Raw genomic sequence first — 23,143 nt, 5'->3', positions numbered from 1 at the left:
CAGGTCCATGCAGAGCCTGATGTGGAACTCGATCCCACGTCTCCAGGACCTGGGCTGAAGGTGGCGCTAAACTGCTGAGCCACTCTGGCTGCCCTGAGCACTGGGTGTTATGGAAGACTGGTGAATCACTGAACTCTGCCTCTGAAACTAATAATCCACTATATGTTAATCGAATTTAAATTTTAAGAAGTCGAAGCTTAACTGACTGAACTACCGAGGTACACCCAGAAATATTTTTTTAAGATTTTTTTTTTTGAGAGAGACCATGTGAGAAGGAGAGAGTGGGTGAGGGAGAAGCAGACTCCCTGCTGAGCAGGAAGGGACTCAGGGCTCCAGCCCACTGGATCATGACCTCAGCTACAGAAAGTCGCAACTGAGCTACCCAGACAACCCCCGCCCCTCCTCAGGAGGTATTTTAATGATATGGTAGTGATGTGAGAGCAATTGGCTTTGACGGTAACTTGGAAGGTAGTTGTGGGGGCAGCCCGGGTGGCCCAGTGGTTTAGAGCTGTCTTTGGCCCAGGATGTGATCCTGGAGACCCAGGATCGAGTCACATGTTGGGTTCCCTGCATGGAACCTGCCTCTCCCTCTGCCTGTGTCTCTGCCTCTCTCTCTGTGTGTGACTGTCATAAATAAATTAAAAAAAAATTAAAAAAAAATTCAAAGATGAGGTTTCCAGCTTGGGTAGATCTTTATTCCATGAACCTTAGAAAACTTAAGTATCATTGAAGAAGTAACTTGGTGCAAGAAGATGGAAACAAGTTTTATATATCATTCCAAGTACACATTTCATAGGTCAAAAGGTGATTAAAGTGTATACTTAGGGCAGCCCGAGTGGCTCAGCAGTTTAGTGCCGCCTTCAGACCCAGGATCAAGTTCCACGTCGGGCTCCCTGCATGGAGCCTGCTTCTCCCTCTGCCTGTGTGTCTCTCATGTATAAATAAATAAAATATTAAAAAAAATAAAGTGCATACTTAAATATAACTTCTAGGGGTGCCTGGCTGGCTCAGTCAGTAGAGCACACAGCTCTTGATTTTGGGGTTTTAAGTTTGATCCCCACATTGGATGTAGAGATTACTTTAAAAAATTTTAGGGGTACCTGAGTAGCTTGGTTGATTAAGCAACTGCCTTTGGTTTGGGTCATGATCCCAGGGCCTTGAGATTAAGCCCCACATTGGGCTTCCCTGCTCTGCAGGGAGTCTACTTCTCCCTTTGCCCCTCCCTCAGTTTGTGCTCTCTCTCTGGCTTGCTCTCTCTCAAATAAATAAAAACCTTTAAAAAGGGGCACCTGGGTGGCTCAGTGGTTGAGCGTCGACTTTTGGCTCGGGGTTGTGATTCCAGGGTCCTGAAATCAAGTCCCACATCGGGCTGTGTCTCTTTCTCTCTGTGTCTCTCATGAATAAATAAGTAAAATCTTAAAAAAAAAAATCCTTCTTAGGGATCCCTGGGTGGCGCAGCGGTTTGGCCCCTGCCTTTGGCCCAGGGCGCGATCCTGGAGACCCGGGATCAAATCCCACGTCGGGCTCCCGGTGCATGGAGCCTGCTTCTCCCTCTGCCTGTGTCTCTGCCTCTCTCTCTCTATCTCTCGTGAATAAATAAATAAAATCTTTAAAAAAAAAATCCTTCTTAAAACAAATATTCACAAAAATAAAATTGTATATACACACAATTTCTATTGGATCCACTCCCAGTTCTCTCACTCTGGCAATTCACCACCAATTTCTGTATTTCTCTTGTCAGTTCCATCCCATTGTCTCAAGACTCAATCATAGACTCTTCTCTGTATTCTTCATTATGCAATTACCCTTTACCGTAGTTATATTTAATGTCCTTAAAAATGTGGGGCATCCAAATGTTAACCTTTGGGCAGTTCCAGTGGCTCAGTGGTTTAGCACTGCCTGCAGCCCGGGGTATGATCCTGGAGACCCGGAATCGAGTCCCATGTCGGGCTCCCTGCATGGAGCCTGCTTCTCCCTCGGCCTGTGTCTCTGCCCCCCTCTCTCTCTTTCTGTCGCTCATGAATAAATAATAAAATAAATAAAATAAATAAAATAAAATAAAATAAAATAAAATAAAATAAAATTCATACATCTTAAAAAAACAACAAATGTTAACCTTTAGTGCAGACGTTTTTCTCAGAGCTTTATTCAAAGATTCAGCTGCCTAGAAAACAACATCTCAATTGGGGCTCAGATTTTACCTTAAATATATCAATGTGTAAGAGTCCCTGGGTGGCTCAGTCATTTGAATATCCCACTCCTGATTTTTGTCCCAGGTCATGATCTCAGGGTTGTAAGTTCAAGCCCCACGTTGGTCTCTATGCTCAGTGCAGCATTTGCCTTAAACTCTTTCCCTGCCTCTTCCCCTGCTCTGGCTCTCTCTCTAAACAAAATCTTTAAGAAAAATATATCAAATGCTTAAAAAATTTTTCACCAATCCAGTTTTTTTTTTTAAGATTTTATTTATTTGGGATCCCTGGGTGGCTCAGCGGTTTCGTGCCTGCCTTTGGCCCAGGGCGCAATCCTGGAGTCCCGGGATCGAGTCCTGTGTCGGGCTCCCGGCATGGAGCCTGCTTCTTCTCCCTCTGCTTGTCTCTCTCTCTCTCTCTCTCTCTCTCTCTCTCTCTGTGTGTGTGTCTATCATAAATAAATAAAAAAATAAATCTTTAAAAATAATAATAAAAAGATTTTATTTATTTATTCATGACAGAGAGAGAGAGAGAGGCAGAGACACAGGCAGAGGGAGAAGCAGGCTGGATGCAGGGAGCCTGACATGGGACTCAATCCCGAGTCTCCAAGATCACATCCCGGGCCGGAGGCGGTTCTAAACTGCTGGACACCTGGGGCTGCCCCTTCAGTTGCTTCTTTATTGCCTCTGAGGATAAAATTGCCTCAAGGTACCGCATAACTTCCCTTGTTGCTGCCAAACCTGATCCACATCCATTGATCATTTATTCAGTTTCTGAAGTCAGAATCTTGAGAAATATTCATGACTCATTTTCTTTCATTTGCTATATCCAACTCTCCAGTTAACTGTTGATTTAATTTTATGTTCTATTTTCTACTTCTAAATATCAACTCTCCACCATTATTTCTACTACCCTAATCCAAACTAATATTTATTGGTTTGACTACAAAAACCTATCAATCTGCTAGGCTCGGAACTTTACTTTTGCTGGATTTTCAATCGTTTTTCTTTTTATATATATTTATTAAAGATTTTATTCATTTATTCATGAGACACACACACACACACACACACACAGAGTGGCAGAGACATAGAGGAGAAGCAGTCTCCTCAGAAGGAGTCTGATGCAGGCCTCAGTCCTGGATGCTGGGATCATGACCTGACCCAAAGGCATACGCTTAACCCGTTGAGCCACCCAGGCATCCCTGAATTGTTTATCACATAATCAAGACCATCTTACCAAAATGAAAATTTGTGGGTCATGAACTCACTACCTGTTTAAAATTTTGAAATGACTTCCCAATTTTGGGGGTGTAGAGAGAATTCCCTAACCTGGTCTGAGTACTGGCCTAAAGTGACCAGCCTCATGTGCTCCACTCTCTTTTCATTTCATATATGATTTCTTCAAGGAGGATGCTCTTAAGTCTGCACGCATTGCATTCACCAACTTTGCCCTCCTAACATTTCGTGTGTTCAATTCAAACCTCAGTTCCTCAGTTCATTGATTCCCACAGATTCTGTCAAAGTAAATTGTTACATGCCCATAACTTGCTGTTTTTTTAAATACTTTTTTAAAAGATTTAATTTATTTATTCAAGAGAGACACAGGCAGAGGGAGAAGCAGGCTCCTCGCAGGGAGCCAGTTGGGGGACTCGATCCTAGACGGGGATTACGCTCTGAGCTGAAGGCAGATGCTCAACCGCTGAGCCACCCAGGCATCCCACTGTTTTTATTTCATATACTTTTATTTTATTTTATTTTTTAATATTTTATTTATTTATTCATGAGAGACACACAGAGAGAGGCAGAGACACAAGCAGAGGGAGAAGCAGGCTCCATGCATGGAGCCTGATGTGGGACTCGACCCCAGGACCCCAGGATCACACCCTGGGCTGAAGGCAGATGCTCAACCACTAAGCCACCCAGGCGTCCCTATTTCATATACTTTTAAATATGATGAACACCATCAACATCTCCCGGGTCCCAAGAGCAAGAACAGTTAGGATTTTTTGTTTTGTTGTTGTTTGTTCCTTTTGCTAGCCTGTAGGCTCCACCATAGCAGTAATTTCTCTATTTTGCTCTCTTGCATCCTGGAGATCTAGAACAGGGCCTGGCACTTTGAACGTGGGAAAGCAATGTTATTGAATGAATGAGAGATTGAACGAGAGAAACCACGGAAACCCGCAACACACAAGTCTAAAACGGTCTGATTTGGCTGGCCTGTGTTTCATGAAAAAGTGCAACAAGCCCAATAAACTGAAATAGGTTGTCCAAGATCACGGAGGGAATTTGTGGCAAAACTAGAGTTCCTTATTCTGTTGTTGCAATTTAGCACGCACACTAGAATCTGTGATAAGACGTGCGTCACGCTCTGATTTTTCAGCCTTGGATGCATCACAGGAACAAGGTATATTGTTTTAACCCATTCTGATCTAGGCACGCTTTCCGCACGTTTAAAAAGGAACAATCCCACTATGCAATGCAAACAATGAGTTAACAGTCGCTTAGAAACCATGTGTCCCAGCATGCCATGCTCCCTAGCAATCTCGGAAGTGACTCTGAGTCACTTCCATTGCATTCTGGGAGTTGTAGTCTCTCGGGGGCTGACCCGCCCCTTGTGCAGCTTCGGCGGCCTACGTTTGGAGAAAGTCTACCCGGTGGCTTGGCGCGGTCCGAGCCCTAGCGAGCGGTGCCGCCCTACAACCATCGCCCCCGGGCCGGCGGCCAGCTCCGCCTCTTCTCGAATCTCTCCCACAGCCCAACATGGCGGCGGAGGTGGATTTTGGCGACCTAGAGCTGTTCGAGGCGTTTGACCACCCAGAGGACTCGATCCCGAAGCCCGTTCACACCCGCTTCAAGGACGACGACGGCGACGAGGAGGACGAGCATGGGGCCGGCGACGCGGGGCTACGGGAGCGGCTTCGGCAGTGCGAGGAAACCATCGAGCAGCTCCGCGCCGAGAATATCCTTCCCGCTCGCTCGGGCCGGCTCGCCGGCGTGCGGTGGGCGGCCTGTCTGGGAGGGCGCGGCGGAGACCCGGGGGGGCCGGAGTTCCCGAGTCGTCTCTCGTCGCCGCTGGCGGGCGGAGAACGGAGGGTTCGGCTCGCGTGCGCCGCCGCCGCGGGGGCCCGCGTCCTGGACTGGACGTGCTCCTCGCCGGCTCCCCCCACCCCCAAGCTCCGAGCTGGGGCTGGGTTTTTAGGGTGCCTCCAGACTGCTAGGTTGTAGGCTGGCCCCCACTTGTCCTCTCTGAAGTCCTTATCCGCTCTGCCTTTTTTTGTGTTTTGTGTTTTGCAGCCAAGCCCAAGTCGATGCAGTCATTTTGCCGTTTGTCCGTAGGAGAGAGCCGGCTGCTCAGACCTTCGCGTGGATCTGTGCTTTACAGTGGGGTCGAAGCCAGTGGCCAGGGTGCGGGGTCGGGGGCTTTCAAGGAGCTGAGGCATCAGCGAGGCATGGCCAGTTGCCTGATAGAGTTGGGTGGGTCCGTTTTAAAGTTCTTCGACTTTGAAATGCCTTCCGTGGTGAAGGTGCGTTGCCAAGCTTTAGGAAAAACGCGCCAGATAAGTTTCCGTTCGGCTTAGTTACATGATGACAGCCTTTCTAGCAAGATTAGTTAGTATGTTTCTTTACGTTCTTAGAGAGTGGTTTTGTTTTGTTTTGGTTTTGGTTTTGGTTTTTTTTTTTTTTGGAACTATATGCGGGTGATTTCGGGTTCACATAGTTTCCCGTTTGAAATAAACCCCTAAAAGCGGTTGGTAAATCATCTTTAAGGGGTTTTGAAGTTTGATTTTTCATGATGCTTTTTTTTTTTCCTTTACCTTTTAATATGCGAGATTTCAAAATACAGAAAAGTTGAAAGGATTGTAAGGTGAACATCCAAAGATTCTATCCTAGATTCTTTTGTCATCAGGACTTTGTTTTACCATATTGACTTTATTGCTTATCAGGCTGCTCTTTTTATTATTATTTTATTTTATTTTATTTATTTTATTTTATTTTATTATTTTATTTATTTTATTTTATTTTATTTTATTTTATTTTATTTTATTTTATTTTATTTTATTTTATTTATTTGAGAGAGAGTGCGTGCACAAGTGGCGGGGGGGGGGGGTGTAGAGGCAGATGGAGAATCTTAAGCAGGCTCCTGACCTGAGCCTAAATCAAGAGTCGGATGCTTAACCAACTGAGCCACCCTGGCGTCCCATGCTGCTTTTTCTTAAAATGAATTGCTGTTTAAATTTTGATGGGGTGTCACTCGGAATAACATTTTTGGTTTGGTTAGTCACTTTTGAACTACGTGACCCTGCCTTAGAATATCTATTTATTTTTTTTTTTTAATTTTTATTTGTTTATGATAGTCACACAGAGAGAGAGAGAGAGAGAGAGAGAGAGGCAGAGACACAGGCAGAGGGAGAAGCAGGCTCCATGCACCGGGAGCCCGACGTGGGATTCGATCCCGGGTCTCCAGGATCGCGCCCTGGGCCAAAGGCAGGCGCTAAACCGCTGCGCCACCCAGGGATCCCAGAATATCTAAGAAGAGATGAGAAAACTATTTTAATTTTTAGGTTTAAATGCCTAGTTCTACAACAAAATAGGAGCTCCGTTAAGTGTATCATCCTCAAAATATTTGCGGGTCTTTTAACATTCTGACACGTAAAGTAGGGAGTGAGTAGTTGAGTTTTATGATACTTGTGATTCTGTTTAATGAGGGCTTATATTCCTTAACAAGTAATAACATCAACAACTTAAAAGAAAATTGAACATTCTGACCCGACCAAGGTATGAGATATTGCACTTACATCATTGTCCTTTATTAATATTGAATATGTAGCTACAATTTCTCTGTAAAAAGTATTTAGGATTTTTGTATTGTTTTTATTTGTTCAGTGTACTCTACAAAAATCAGTCATGATCCTTTGCTTTTAATTTCTGGAGGTAAAATTTGAATTTTTTAATTTATTTGAATACAATTAAAATTGTATTAAATTTTTAATTTTTTTAAAAGATTTTATTGATTTATTCATGAGAGACAGGGAGAAAGAGAGAGAGAGAGAGGCAGAGACACAGACAGAGAGAGAAGCAGGCTCCATGCAGGGAGCCCAATGTGGGACTCGACCCCGGGACTCCAGGATCGTGCCCTGGGCTGAAGGGAGGCTCTAAACCACTGAGCCACCCAGGTGTCCCTGCATTAAATTTTAAATTAATTTATTGGTTTATTTGCGGGGTAGATGTTAACTAGATTTATTGCACTGATCATTTCACAACATATACAAATATTGAACCATTATGTTGTATACCTGAGTAACTTTTAAACTGACTTACTGGCTAAAAATATTTGTGAAACATATCCAGAAAATTTTGACTTAATATTCAGAACAGGCAAGTTGCCAACCTAGCCGTTCTTACTCCACAAATATTGGAGTTATTCTAGGATTCATATTATAGTATTACACTAGGTGAAGATTTATTTACACGGTTGAGATGTTTTCCTAAATAGAAATGATACAAGATTTCATTTTAGGAAAAGAGAAATGACTGCTTTTGAAGAAAGTACAATGAGTAAGTTTGCATTCAGACATCTGACTTTAAGAGTGAGTATAGGACACCTAGGTGGCTCAGCATTTGAGTGTCTGCCTTTGGCTCAGGGCGTGATCCCTCGGCCCCAGGATGAAGTTCCACATCGGGCTCCCTGCATGGAGCCTGCTTCTCCCTCTGCCTGTGTCTCTGCCTCTGCTCTCTGTGTCTCTCATGAATAAGTAAATAAAATCTTTTAAAAAATTTTAGAAAGAACAAAAAAAAAATTTAAAAAGGAGTAAATGCTCATTTCCCGTAATATGAATCTAAAATATTTGTCAAAGGACAACCTTATTATGTGGAATAGTATTGTCAGGCTTTTAGAATTTTGGGGGCCCATGATCCAGTGTCACATGGAGTTTTTTGTCTTTGGAACCAGCTGAAGTAACCAGCTACATTGATGACTAAAAGTTTAAAATTTCAGAATTAAAAAAAAAAAATTCAGAATTCAGATGTATTTTGGAAGCCTCTGTATGCCTTACCTCACTTCTCAATGTGAGCATACTTAGTGGATTTAAACTTGTTTATGGTTAGATATTAAATATATTGAATAGAACTGGGATTCCTCAAAAATCATAATTTTTAAAATATTTAAAAATAAGCACTTTTTTAAAAAAGATTTTATTTATTCATGAGAGACACAGAGAGGCAGAGACATAGGCAGAGGGAGAAGCAGGCTCCCCACAGGGAGCCCCCTGTGGGACTCCATCCCAGGACCCCAGGATCATGCCCTGAGCCAAAGGCAGATAGATGCTCAACACTGAGCCACCCAGGCACCTGATAAGCAGACTTTCTAATTGAGTTGATAATTTAAACAAATACTCATTTATAAAGGGGTTATAATCACCCATTTATTTATTTATTTATTTATTTATTTATTTATTTATTATTTATTTTTTTATAATCACCCATTTAAATGATAGCATTGTGGGCTTTGCCAATACCTGAGGCAAGTATTAGTGTCCTCAAAAAGGAATAAATTAAAATTTTCTAAAAAAGAAAAAGAAAAAAATTTTCTTTTTAGAATTAGTGCTCTTCATGTTGTCAGACTGATAAAACATTCTACGGGAAACTTAAAAACAAGAAGAAATAAAATTATTTAGGTAAAATTTGTACCACAAGCCTTTTGGTTTAATCCTTATTTTTGGAACTGTCATGATCAGGAGTTTCTCCCTTTTTTGTGCAATAAACATTTTTAACTTTATATTATGAAAAGTTGTGGGGATCCCTGGGTGGCTCAGTGGTTTAGCACCTTCCTTTGACCCAGGACATGATCCTGGTCTCCCGGGATCGAGTCCGGCATCAGGCTCCCTGTATAGAGCCTGCTTCTCCCTCTCCCTCTGCCTCTGCGTCTGCCTCTGCCTCTGTCTCTGCTTCTCTCTCTCTCTCTCTTTCTGTGTCTCTATGAATAAATAAATCTTAAAAAAAAAAGTTGCAAATGTCTGGAAAATAAATATTACAATTAATACCAGGTTTTTTCATTACTATATTTAAGTTAATATTTGGCCATATTTCCTTTTCATCCCACATACACATTTTACCTTAAATATTTCAGCATGTAACTTTTTAAAACAAGACTTTGTCATGCATAATCACACCACCACCATCACAGTATCTGGGATGATTTTTTTTTTTAAGATTTGATTTATTTATTCATGAGAGAGACACAAAGAGAGAGAGAGAGAGAGGCAGAGGCAGAGACACGCAGAGACACAGGCAGAGGGAGAAACGGGCTCCATGCAGGAAACCTGACCCAGGACTCAATCCTGGGTCTCCAGGATCACACCCTGGGCTGAAGGTGGCGCTAAACCGTTGAGCCACCTGGGCTGCCCACTGGTTTGGTTTTGTTTGTTTTTTTGTTTGTTTGTTTTACAGATTTCTTTTTTTTTTTATATTTTATTTATCTATTCATGAGAGACACACACACACAGAGAGAGAGGCAGAGACACAGGCAGAGGGAGAAGCAGCTCCATGCAGGGAGCTGGACGTGGGACTCGATCCCAGGTCTCCAGGATCAGGCCCTGGGCTGAAGGCAGGCACTAAACTGCCAAGCCACCCTGGGGCTGCCGTGTTTTGTTTTGTTTTTTAAAGATTTTATTTATTTATTCATGAAAGACACAGAGAGGCAGAGGGAGAAGCAGGCTCCATGCAGGGAGCTTGATGTGGGACTTGATCCCAGGACTCCAGGATCAGGCCCTGGGCCGAAGGCAGATGCTCAACCATTGAACCACACAGATGTCCCTGGTATGATTTTTTAAATAACATTCCCACCTCAGTCCATATTCAGATTTCCCCAACTGAATGTCTTTATAGCTGGTCACTCAAATTGGACTCTAGTCGAGTACCATACAACTGGGGATCCCTGGGTGGCTCAGTGGTTTAGCACCTGCCTTTGGCTCAGGTCGTGATCCCAGGATCCTGGGATCCAGTCCTGCATCGGGCTCCCTGTGTGGAGCCTGCTTCTTCCTCTGCCTGTGTCTCTGCCTCTCTCTCTCTTTCTCTGGGTCTCTCATGAATAAATAAATAGAAATCTTAAAAAAAAAAAAAAAAAAAAAGGACCATACAATAATTGCATGTGGTTTTTTAAAACGTCATGTTTTTTGTTTTTTGTTTTTTTTGTTTTGTTTGGTTTTTTTAATTTTAGAGCACAAGGGCTCTCATGTGAGTGCACAGGAGAGCAGGGGGAGGGGCAGAGAAAGTCTTAAGCCTATCCTGCACTGAGTGCCTCAGTGCTGAGCCCTTCCCTGGGCTTGATTCCCAGAACCCTGACATCATGACCTGAGCCAAAACCAAGGGTTGGTCACTTAACCAGTTCTGCCACCTTAGGTGCCCCCCAAAAAAGTCTTTTTTTTTTTTTTTTAAGATTTATTCATTTTAGAAAGAGAAGATGGAGGGAGGGAACTCAGGCAGACTCTGCTGCGAGCATGGAGCTCAGCAAGGGGCCAATCTCATGACATCGAAATCAAGCAGCCTCAGATGCTAAACCCACTAAGACACCCAGGCACTTCAAGACATTATGTATTTTTAAAAAGAGAAGTTTGTGCAAATTCAAATAAGCTTCTGAACTTCTCCATATTATTTAATTTTGTTTCTTGATGCAAGCAATTCCAAATTTAGACTGATTTATTTCACATGCTGTGTAGGTAAAGGACTAGGAGGCAGGTGGGAAGAGGAGGAATCTGAGACTCAGCTGGTCCAGGTTACCACCGGGATATTGTGCAGGTCTTGGGGCCACATTCTACTTTTCCCCCCAGTATTTGAAAATCAAATCTAAGAACAGTATACTTTTTATATCTCTGCTTTAGAATCTGGGATTTGGAATATTGGAAGGTGCTCTGCTCTAAGAGGCTGTCCATATATTTATAAACTGTTTCATTTTCCTATATATTCCTAAGCTAAATTCATTCTGATTTTTTTAGAAATATATTCTTGTAATCTGCTAGTTTATCCAGACCCTCCCTTCCCATAGTCTGTAAAGGAACTAGCCATTAGATAAGGAATTTTTTTTTTGTTTGAAAACTGAAAGATTAACTGTGGTTTTAAATTTTATGTGAAATATTTTTATTTTTTTTATTATTATTTTTTTTAAATTTTTATTTATCTACGATAGTCACAGAGAAAGGCAGAGACACAGACAGAGGGAGAAGCAGGCTCCACGCACCGGGAGCCCAACGTGGGATTTGATCCCGGGTCTCCAGGATCGCGCCCCGGGCCAAAGGCAGGCGCCAAACCGCTGTGCCACCCAGGGATCCCATGAAATATTTTTAAAAATATGTAAGGGGTAGAGGGTTTTACATAGAGGTTTATGTAACACCATTAAAATAGGTAAAATTTTGTGAAAACTTAGATATATATTTTTTAAGATTTTATTTATTCATGAGAGAGGCAGAGATGTAGGCAGAGGGAGAAGCAGGCTCCCCATAGGGAGCCGGATGCAGGACTCAATCCCGGGACCCTCGCTGAAGGCAAACACTCAACCACTGAGCCACCCAGATGTCCCTGAAACAGATTTTTCTTGAGAAAACAAGAGTTCTTGGTGGTTCTTGATCTTATTTGTAAAATATTCTGTAGTCTTTGGTACTTAATACTTTAAAAAGTTATGTGTTTATACGTTTATGAGCTTTAATATCTTCTAAGAATATGTTTTAACTTCTGTTTTAGTGGAATATTGGTGAACAATACTAAGTTAGATGGACCTTTATTACAGATTCTATTTATGAACAATGTTATTTCAAAGTAAGTAATTTTCCCTTTTCTACATATGATGAGTTAATATGTTTATGAAACAATGTCTTCTATAAGTGTACTGTTTTCATTTGTATTTAATTCCATCTTTAATTAAAATTTAGGGAATCATGATTAAGACTAAGGACATTAGCATCTGTAAACCTGAATTTGAAACTGAGCGCCTACTTTCTAAATATGGTGAATCTGGGCAGGTCACAACCCTGTCTGTGTATCAGTTTCCTTAATGGGAAACAGGATACTAATAATAACTATTTCTTAGATAGCCAGCTAAATGAGCACCCGTAATAGCCTCTAATAAACATGACAACTGCCACCACAGCAGTAAGTAATGCTAATGGATTTTCCCCCAAAATTAGGTACTTTTACCCTGTTGGCACTCTTTAAAACTTAGCCACATGATTTTATGTTTGTGAGTGTGAGACTTAGACCTTTGCAAGCCTTCCAGCATGCTTGGGTCTAGGGTGACTGTGCGTTCCTGCAGTGCTTGCTAGAATGTCCTGAAATGGTTTGAGGCTGTGCCCTATCTCTTCCTCAGAACATGGTCCTAGACATTTCAGACAATTGGTTGCCATTCTGTTGGCTCACTGAATCTATTGTTATCTTAGGTGCTAGGCAAGGTAAAGAAGGTTATGGGAACCATATATAGAGTGTTAGCTGTGTGGCAGGCCCATTACTTACTTTATCTCAGCCCAGGTGGAACCCAAGGCTCTGAGGTGTGGGGACGCCGGATGGTGAGTGTGGCAGTAGCAAGGTACTGGGCACTAGCACTGCTGTCACCATCGGATTTGAATCAGCATCTCCTGTAGCTCATGGCAATCTCATTTCTGCACCATATATCTACCATTTTGCTTGCAGAAATCTTAGAATGTCAGAGCTAAAGGGACCTGAAAGATCAAGTCTGGTGAAGAGCAAGTTGGCTGCCCCACTGCAGCCTAACCTGGTCTCTCCTTTGGCACCTCCTGAACAAGTGTTAACAAATATGTGATGAAGGCAGTTCTTGACCTGGAAAGCTGGAGTAGGTGGACCTCAGTAGTTTTGCTACTTCACGTTGTGTTTCTATTACATTTTTTTTCCCCAGCTTAACATTTATATAGGTGTTTTCTTATATGTGCATAGGGCGTATCTGGGAGGAAGGTAGGGAAGGTAGGGAAGGTAGGGAAGCTTTTCATTACATAATCCTTTTACTTCTTTTGGATTTTGAACTGTGTTTTACATGGATTATTCAAAATTCAAGTGTGTAAAATTTATAAATAAAATCTATCTATTCTCAGCATAAATGTTTGCCACTGTTACATGCCAAACACTGAGTGAGGTTATAGTCATTTTATTCACTCAGCAACAATGTGTGTTTTTTTTCTTAAGAAATATGTTCCTGAGTGTTATAGTCAGTGATTAGATAAATCACTGAAGAACAGAATAACAGAATTTACTCCTGACATCTTCTAATAATGTGTAAGACTGCAGTTGTTTCAGTATTTACTCTGGGTTCTGACTGTTGTGTCCTCTCATGCAGGCAATATCATCAAGAAATAGAGGAATTTGTATCAAATTTAGTAAAAAGATTTGAGGAACAGCAGAAAAATGATGTGGAAAAGACTTCCTTTAATCTTTTGCCCCAGGTATTTCAAACTTAAGAGACTTTAAGATTGATAGGTTATGCTTTTTCTTTTTCTTTTTTTTAGGTTGTGCTTTTCACTGCCAATTGTTAGACCATAGGGATCCTCTTGTATCAAAATGAAAATGATAAAATGGAAACCATTATGTCCTACACCTGAACCTAATATAATGTATGTCAACTATAACTTAAAAATAACAAGGTTGTTAAGATTGTTTATTCTCTTCCCATCCTTCAGTTCAGCTTCCTTCACTGATCTGACCAGTGCCACCACAGGGGCTTCTTTTGCACTGTGTGGTTCCTTCCCTCAGGGGAGTTGTATTCAGACCTGGCTTCACTCAAAATTAGTTTTTTTTTCCCATTTCCTCACTTGGACACATGGTTTGGGGCAAAACATTAATTTTAAGCCAGAAAAAAAAATATCTATTTTTGGAGTTTATAAAAGATGAATTCTTTTTCTCTAAAAACCAACAGGTTCCCATGCCATTCTTTTTTCCCCTTCTATTTATTGGGAAAAAATCGGTAGCATGTCCAGAGAAATCTCAGAAATTTTGTGACTATTATGAGCATGAATTTAATATTTATTTATTTATTTATTTAAAATTTTATTTATTCATGAGAAACAGAGAGAGAGGCAGAGACACAGGCAGAGGGAGAAGCAGGCACCATACAGGAAGCCCGATTTGGGACTCGATCCCGGGTCTCCAGGATCATACCCTGGGCTGAAGGCGGCGCTAAACCGCTGAGCCACCCGGGCTGCCCTGAATTTAATATTTTAAAAAAATCAGAATTATGGTTTCGGGCTTTTTTTTGGAAGGTTTTTTTTAAATTCAAAATTAAGGTAAGTAGAGTCCTTCAAACAAGGATTGTTAGCTGTTTATCCTCAGGTTGGGGAACAGTGTTCTGATTACATTTTTACCACCTTTAGTTTTCATGTATCATATACAATTTTTAAAGATTCAAGAAACAATGCATTTAATAATAACCACACTGAATATTACCTAATTTTTTATTAAAGGAGCACTTTAGAATTTTATAGTGGTGTGAGTTCTATGAGAGTTCTATTATCCATATTGACCAGTAATGTAGAGTCCCATTTTTTTTTTATCTTTCTGGTTATCTGATTTCAAGATAAATTCTGCCAATTTAAGCATTGAGAGTTTAAATATTTAATTCATTAAATTTAATAAATGAATTAATATTCAATAACATAAAAGCAAAATGTACACTAATGCTTCAGAAGGTGCTGTCTTTTGTGTCTTATAATTTTTAAATTTTCCTGCTTGTGAAATTTTATTTCATAAACATTTTTAGCCTCTAAATTTACCCTATGACAATGATGAATTAAAAACTTTATATACCTTAGTGGTATATATTAGAAGATAAAGGGGTGTATTTAAATTTCTAATATTTGAGATTCGAAGTTGTTAAAAATTGGTTACCTTTTGTAATGTGTTTTTCTTTGCACTAGCCATCTAGTGTTATGCTAGAAGAGGACCATAAAATAGAAGAATCCTGTGCCATTGAAAACAACAAGGAAGCTTTCAGTGTAAGTTTGGACATTTTAGTTTTGAATTCTGTAGATAACATGTTTCCTATCCTGTGTCATTTGGGTGGCATTGAAATGATTAGATGGTATAGCCATATGTCATCAAATGATCACCATCCTTTCATGAAATTTGTTATAAACAGTGGTATAGACTTCAGCCTCTAAATAGTATAGTTTGCTTTTTAATACCTATTGCATATGCAACAGGCATACTTTGGAGGACTTTATTTTTGTCCTGACAAACCTTATTTTGTTGATGTTCGTGAATGTGGATGATGATCTAGAATGTGTGCATGGTGCACTTACAGATGGCTGAAGCTGAGAGGGGATGGATAAGTAACTAATATAACAGATGGCAGATAGATAAAAATGTTGACAAGCTCAAATGGTGGGTGAAAAATAGAAGCAGCATAACAGAGATAAGCCTACATTTAGGCCTTTCTGCACCTAGCCGGAATTTCACTGTCAGTGCAATGGAGTGCTGTGATTTTGCAACTTAGAGGTTTTTTAAGGAAGATGATGTAATCCTAGATTCTGTTGAAGGCAGACTAGTTTTTATGTTTAGGGAGTATTGTGCCCCATTGATAGGTCACAGTCTTGAAGACATGGGGCTGCTGGGGTGATGAAGAGCCCCCAGCATTGCTGAAGAGATTGACAGGGGATATCACATCTCTGCAAATGTAATAAAGTCTGTTTGCAAAAGGTGTCATTTTAGATCACTGTAGTGCCAGGTGGCAGAACCAGGACCAGTGACTGGATGAACTACAAACAGGCACATTGCAACTCAAATTTTAGTGCAAATTTCTGTCAGAGATGTGAAAATGAAGTGGAGTAGGTCTCATTAAAAAAACAAAAACAAAAAAACCCAGCAAATTCCATGTCACTGTAAAAACTCAAGGCACTTTAAAGAAAAACATTTTTTTTAAAGATTTTACTTACTTATTCATGAGAGACAAAGAGAGCGAGAGAGGCAGAGGGAGAAGCAGGCTCCATGCAGGGAGCCCAATGTGGGACTCGATCCCGAGCTCCAGGATCAACCCTGGGCCAAAGGCAGATGCTCAACTGCTGAGCCAGCCAAGCATCCCTAAAGAAAAAATTTGAACTACATAACTTCTCATGTCCTATCTAACTCCAGGGTTCTGGGATTTAGGGTGACACCTGCCTGGAAAGGGATAATTTTATGTATGATTTAGTCTTTTAATAAAGAATAAATATAATATTATTATTATTATTATTATTATTATTATATTATTATCCCTTTTGGATTCCAGGGACACAGCAATGAAAAAGAAGGGCTAAGTCTCTGCTGTCATTAAATTACATCCTAATGGGGGAAAGCAGTGTTCTGAAAAAACTAGATCAGCATAAGGAGTTAGAGGGTAGCTGTGGGCATTTGGTTTGTAGAGTGAGTAGATGGTGACAGCCTCTCTGAGCTGAGACCTGAATAAATTGAGGGAGTGAGCTATAGTATAGTTTGAATGAAGAGTACTCCAGGCTGTAGAAAAAGTAAGTGGAAACCCCTGGGGCAGAAGCAGACACTTAGAGGTTGCTCACTATGTATCAAGTACTTTTCTAATCTCTTTACAGACACTGCTCATGAAGGTACTATTATTATTCTCATTTTACATATGAGGAAACAGACATGGAAAACTAAGTAACTTGCCATTGGTCCCTTAGCTAGTAAGCGACAAAGCCAGGCCTTCTGACACTGGAACATAAGATAGATTTATTTATTTATATATTTTTAAAGATTTTATTTATTTATTTGAGAGAGAGTATAAGCAGGGGGAGAGAGGCAGTGGGAGAGGGAGAAGCAGGCCCTCCACTGAGCAAGGAGTCAGATGTGAGGCTGGATGTCAGGACCCAAGTTGAAGGTAGATGCTTAACCAGCTGAGCCACCCCGGCGCCCATAGAACATAGTTAAATCTTTATGTTACCTCATAAGTCATAGTGAGGGCTTTGGGTTTTACTCTGAGTGAGATGACAAGCCACTGGAGGATTTTAAGTACAAATGTGACATGATACGACTTGAATTTTTAGAAGAACTGGCTTCTCTGTGGAAGATAGTCTGTATCTGGTTTACATGTGGAAGCTGGAAGCCAGTTAGAAAGTTAATAGATTGATCTCAGGTGAGAGAACATGGCAGGTTAGTCAGTCTAAAGAGCCAGTGGCGGAGGTGAGAAGTGGTTAGAACTGGGTATACCTTGAAAATAGAACTGATCAAATGTGTTGATGAATTGGATGTATAGAAGCGAAAGCGAAACAGAAGTCAGAATGACTCAGGTTTTTGATCTGAGCAGCTGGAAGAATGTCTTCACCTTTTCTGTGATGGGAAACTGGCAGGAGGAGCGGGTTTGGAAGGGAATGGGAATCCCAGTGCTATTTTAGGTAGGTGAGTTTGAGATGCCTCTTACGTGTCCAGGAGAGCTGTCAATTGACACTTGAATATATAAGATTAGAGTTTAGGAGGTAGAAACTGGATGTCTGGGGGTTGTCAGCATGTAATAGTCCTTTGTACCATGGGCCTGGGCAACCACTTCGAGAGTGCAGGTTAGAGAGGATGACTGAGGCCAAGTCTCACAGAAGATGGAGAGTTGAGGAGGACTAGTCAGCAGGGTAGGAAGAAAACTGGAGCATGTGTCCTAGAAGCCTAGAGGTTTCTCTGAGGAAGGAGGAATCCCCTGTGTCGATTGTTGCTCACAGGTTGAGACGAAGACTGAGCTATCCAGTGAATGTGGCCGTGTGGGGGTCACTGGGGAACGTAGCACCATAAAGGAACGGAAGCCTTCCTGGAGATAGATGTTCAAGAGGGATTGGCAGGGATCAAAGAAAAAAGAAGTGGAGGACTATTCCAGATTAAAAGAGACTAATAAAATGACTTATTTTTTTAAAGATTTTATTTATTGGGCAGCCCTGGTGGCTTAGCGGTTTAGCGCCGCCTTTGGCCCAGGGCGTGATCCTGGAGACCCAGGATCAAGTCCCACGTCAGGCTCCCTGCATGGAGCCTGCTTCTCCCTCTGCCTGTGTCTGTACCTCTCTCTCTCTCTCTCATGAATAAATAAATAAAATCTTTATTTTTTTATTTTTATTTATTTATTATAGTCACACACACACAGAGAGAGAGAGAGGCAGAGACACAGGCAGAGGGAGAAGCAGGCTCCATGCACCGGGAGCCGGACGTGAGATTTGATCCCGGGTCTCCAGGATCGCGCCCTGGGCCAAAGGCAGGCGCTAAACCGCTGCGCCACCCAGGGATCCCTAAATAAAATCTTTAAAAAAAAAAAAAAGATTTTATTTATTTATTCATGAGAGACACAGAGAGAGAGGCAGAGACATAGGGAGAAGCAGGCTCCATGCAGGGAGCCTGATGTGGGACTCGATCCCGGAATTCTGGGATCACGTCCTGAGCCGAAGGCGATGCTCAACCGCTGAGCCACCCAGGCATCCCGAGACTAAAAGGACATAACATCTGAATGCAGCACATGAACCTTAAATCCTGGCTTAGAAAAAAAAAAGGCATTTTGGGGACAGTTGGGAAAATAGTACGGATTGGATATAGATGATATCAGGGATTTATTAATTTTCTTGGGTGTGACAGTGGTATTGTGTCTTGTAGAAGAATGTTCAAAAAAAAAAAAAAGAAGAATGTTCTTATCCTCAGAAGATCCATCCTGAAGTGTTCAGAGGTGAAGGGTCATGACAATAGTCTGGCTGGTTATCTGTGGAAGCTGAAAACCAGTTAGGAGTTACTACGTTAATCTCAGGCGAGAGAAAATATTGGCTTAGACTAAGTTAATGGTCGTGGCTTACTTTCTTCCAATAACTCAGTGAAAAGTAAGCACATGTGTGTGTGAGAGAGAGCGCACACATGCATGTGGGCACACACATACATGGAAGATACCAACAGTTGTTGAATCTAGGTGGAGAGTAAGTACTTGGGTGTTCTCTACCATTTTTTTCAACTTCTCCATGTGAAAATTTCCCCCAGAATCAGAGGGGGAAAAAAAAGGGAGTGGAAGGGAGGATGAAAATCGTAAACACAGATGACTTCTCTGAATTGTCTTGCTGCCAAAGGGAAACAAAGAGATGGGGAATTGGAGGGAAACATGAGAGTCAAAGTTTTTATTTTTAAAGTCTGAGGAGACTGCAGCGGATAGTAATGATCTCCTCAGAGGGGAACTCTGACCTGGGAGACACAGGGGCATTTAAAGAAGCAGCTCTTGCTTACACCTCAGAATCTGGCTTCTTTAACTAGGGAGTTGATTATGACTTCTAATAATATCCTCCAAAATTGTTAAAACAATTAATCATAGTCTTACATAATTTAATGTCTTTTTTTTTCCTGCTTAAATAGCAATATTTTTTGACTTGTTTTCTGCAGGTTGTAGGAAGTGTCCTGTATTTTACTAATTTTTGCCTTGATAAATTGGGGCAACCGCTACTAAATGAAAACCCTCAGCTTACCGAAGGATGGGAAATACCCAAGTATCCTACATAGTGAACGAAGATCTTTTATGCATCTTGCCATTAAGTTCACCTTTAAAAAAACTTACCAAATTTTGCAGAGTATGATAACTATTCCTTAATAAAATTCACTAAAGGTACCAGCAAGTCTTCAGCCACATTGTTTCTCTAGAAGGGCAAGAAATACAAGTAAAGGCAAAAAGGTTTGTGTGGGGAGTTGTTTTGTTTTCTTCTTCTTTTTAAGACTTTTTTTTTAACCAAAACCATAAACTCTTTTAGCTTGAAAAATTAATATTCTTCATTGCTGGCTTACTATAAATAAAGTACAGATTAAGCTAGAATATTGATATATAGCCATATTAAATGTGTAAGTCCGTCAGCCATTTGTTGGAATTCATTAGTTCACACCTAATATTGCTCGGGTGGGTGGAAAGGTGTCGTTGTTGTTGTCTTTATTATGACCTGCCCCTTCCCAAGTTACCTAAAGGAAATATAATATGTTTGCCTCTGTTCTATTATTAACCACTGACAAAGCACAGAGGTGACAGATCATTTGGGAGCCTAAGGGTCCTTGGTTAGAAGAGTTGGTTAAAAGTACTGTTTATTTAAATTGCTGAGTACAGGAGGTGAAAGTGTACTCATGACTGCAGATATTAGTGATCTGGGATCTGCGTGCTTTCTTGTCTCTCTGGTACACTTTCGCTGTCATAGAGAATTGTATTGATTTGCTTTTATGTCTTCATTTACATTATGCACATCTTTGTTTTTTGACCAAATAGGCCAAAGCCTCACTGTTTCAATTGTGGTTCTGAAGAACATCAAATGAAAGATTGCCCAATGGTAAATTTTTCTCATATAAAAAAAAAAAAAAATCTTTGAACTAGAACTTCCTAATGTTTTCCACACATTTATAGCGTTGCGTTAAAGAAACTTGCTATGTTAACTTTCTTTTGGTCCTTGAATGTGAAGCCTTTTCAAATTTGTACTTAAATTTTAAGATCTTAGATTTTAAAAAGAATTATTACAGTGCTCTTTGTTTGAGATGAGTGAAACAGGAGTTATTTTTTAGAGTTTATTCTAAAAACTTGATTTTATTGGAAGATAATATTGAGTAGTAAGAAGGTGACTGCTTCTTTGCTTATTTTTCTAAAATATCTACTCTTTTTTTTTTTTACTTGTTTGTTATATATTAAAACTAGGATCATCTGTTTGCTTGACCTGAAACAGAATGCTTAGGTATACTTAACTCCTCAAATATTTCTAAACTGCTTGTTTCCGTTCTTCTCAAATGCACTGTGATCTAGCCGCGGAATGCTGCTCGAATAAGTGAAAAGAGAAAAGAGTATATGGATGCCTGCAGCGAGACAAATAGCCAGAATTTCCAGCAGCGATACCATGCAGAAGAGGTGGAAGAAAGATTTGGAAGATTCAAGCCAGGAGTCATTAGGTACCTCTGTTATTTTCCCATAGAATATCATTTCCATGTCAGCAGTATTGGAGCATCCTGTGTGTTTTGAGGGTACTCATCAGGATATAGGGGTGCTCTGGCACAGCTTTCGAGAATATGCACCAGTTCATTCAGAAACGTTCATTGGAATCACACCCATGGATCTGCTAAGCACCATGTCACCATGTGTGACATAAGACTCATAGTTGTTTTAAAACATTTGAGACAGGGCAGCCCTGGTGGCTCAGCAGTTTAGCGCCGCCTTCAGCCCAGGGCCTGATCATGGAGACCCAGGATCAAGTCCCACATCAGGCTCCCTGCATGGAGCCTGCTTCTCCCTTTTCCTGTGTCTCTGCCTCTCTCTCTCTCTCTCTCTCTCTCTCTCTCTCTCATAAATAAATAAAATCTTTTTTTTTATAAAGTGATTTTATTCTTTCTTTTTTTTTTAATTTTTATTTATGATAGTCACACACACAGAGAGAGAGAGAGAGGCACAGACACAGGCAGAGGGAGAAGCAGGCTCCATGCACCAGGAGCGCGACGTGGGATTCCATCCCGGGTCTCCAGGATCGCGCCCTGGGCCAAAGGCAGGCGCCAAACCGCTGCGCCACCCAGGGATCCCAATAAATAAAATCTTAAAAAAAAAAAAAAAAAAAAACATTTGAGACAGTGTGTGTTTCCATCCAAACAAGAATCCTGTATTTTTTCTTCCCCTTGTGTTCTTTCTCAGTGAGGAACTTCAGGACGCGCTAGGTCTGACCGACAAAAGCCTCCCGCCTTTTATATATCGGATGCGCCAGCTGGGGTACCCACCAGGGTGGCTCAAAGAGGCTGAACTTGAGAACTCAGGGCTTGCACTCTACGATGGAAAAGGTATAGTATGTTAGGTTAGATAAGTCAGCCTAAATGTTACCTTTTTTCTTTTTTTCTTAATAAGAGAACTACAAAGGACAAACAGTGTATGTTCTCATTCATTTGGGGAATATGAATAATAGTGAAAGGGAATATAAGGGAAGGGAGAAGAAATGTGTGGGAAATATCAGAAAGGGAGACAGAACATAAAGACTTCTAACTCTGGGAAATGAACTAGGGGTGGTGGAGGGGGAGGAGGGTGGGGGGTGGGGGTGAATGGGTGACGGGCACTGAGGGGGACACTTGACGGGATGAGCACTGGGTGTTATTCTGTATGTTGGTAAATTGAACACCAATAAAAATTAATTTATTAAAAAAAATAAGAGAACTACAGTAATATCTGATAGGAATGGCTGGCTTGTTTAGTGTGTGCTGAGTTAACTAGAAAATATCTCAATGGTGTTTTCTTTGTTTATTTTTTTTGTTATGTTTTTATTTAAAGATTTTTTAAAAATTTATTATTTAAGATTTTACTTATTTATTCATGAGAGACACAGAGAGGGAGAGAGGCAGACACAGGCAGAAGGAGAAGCAGGCTCCACCCAGGGAGCCCAATGTGGGACTCGATCCTGGGACTCCAGGATCATGCCCTGGGCCGAAGGCAAGCACTCAACCGCTGAGCCACCCAGGCGTCCCAAGATTTATTTATTTATTCATGAGAGACATAGAGACAGACAGACAGACAGACATAGGCAGAGGGAGAAGCAGGCACCTCACAGGAGCCTGATGTGGGACTCCATCTGGGATCCCAGGATCACGACGAGCTGAAGGCAGCTGCCCAACTGCTGAGCCACCCAGGCATCCCTGTTTTCTCTTTTAAAGATTTATTATTTATTTATTTATTTATTTGACAGAGAGAGACAGAGACAGAGACAGACAGAGTGCACAAGCACAGGGAGTGGCAGGCAGAGGGAGAGGGAGAAGCAGGCTCCTTGTGGAGCAGGGAACCCAACATGGGGCTCTATCCCAGGAATCTGAGATTATGACCTGAGCCGAAGGCAGATGCTTAACCAATCCTGAGCCACCCAGGCACCCCGTTTCCTTTGTTTTACAAGGAAGGAACTAAAATTTCATTGAGAATTACCAGATGATTAACTGGACCAGCTCAGTGACTACATAGGCCAGAGCATCAGCTCTTCCACTGGT

The 23,143-nt window shown here is 41.1% G+C and overlaps 1 protein-coding gene and 1 non-coding gene across 4 annotated transcripts in view; both read left to right on the top strand.

The window, feature by feature from the left end:
- The first annotated feature begins 4,717 nt into the window (after window positions 1–4,717).
- The window catches only part of ZCCHC8 (zinc finger CCHC-type containing 8), a 31,744-nt gene continuing 13,318 nt past the window's right edge, over window positions 4,718–23,143 (top strand). Inside the window, exons 1-10 of one of the 3 annotated variants that reach the window (XM_055322411.1) lie at window positions 4,718–5,190; window positions 5,528–5,665; window positions 11,924–11,998; window positions 13,524–13,629; window positions 15,097–15,174; window positions 19,556–19,659; window positions 19,776–19,841; window positions 20,418–20,478; window positions 20,943–21,085; window positions 21,816–21,958. In XM_055322411.1, coding sequence (XP_055178386.1) covers window positions 4,952–5,190; window positions 5,528–5,665; window positions 11,924–11,998; window positions 13,524–13,629; window positions 15,097–15,174; window positions 19,556–19,659; window positions 19,776–19,841; window positions 20,418–20,478; window positions 20,943–21,085; window positions 21,816–21,958 — 1,153 coding nt within the window. In that variant the 5' untranslated portion in view covers window positions 4,718–4,951. Of the gene's footprint in view, window positions 5,191–5,485; window positions 5,666–6,926; window positions 6,968–11,923; window positions 11,999–13,523; window positions 13,630–15,096; window positions 15,175–19,555; window positions 19,660–19,775; window positions 19,842–20,417; window positions 20,479–20,942; window positions 21,086–21,815; window positions 21,959–23,143 lie in introns of all 3 variants that reach the window. The other 2 variants (XM_055322410.1, XM_055322412.1) reach the window with 2 other exon arrangements.
- LOC129508460 (small nucleolar RNA SNORA9) lies at window positions 12,441–12,573 on the top strand. Its single transcript, XR_008664194.1, has one exon. It is a non-coding gene; the product is annotated as a small nucleolar RNA SNORA9 (small nucleolar RNA).

This window comes from Nyctereutes procyonoides, unplaced genomic scaffold, assembly GCF_905146905.1.
Source record: "Nyctereutes procyonoides isolate TBG_1078 unplaced genomic scaffold, NYPRO_anot_genome, whole genome shotgun sequence".
NCBI classification, from domain to species: Eukaryota; Metazoa; Chordata; class Mammalia; order Carnivora; family Canidae; genus Nyctereutes; species Nyctereutes procyonoides.
This window is presented reverse-complemented; position numbering and strand designations above follow the sequence as displayed.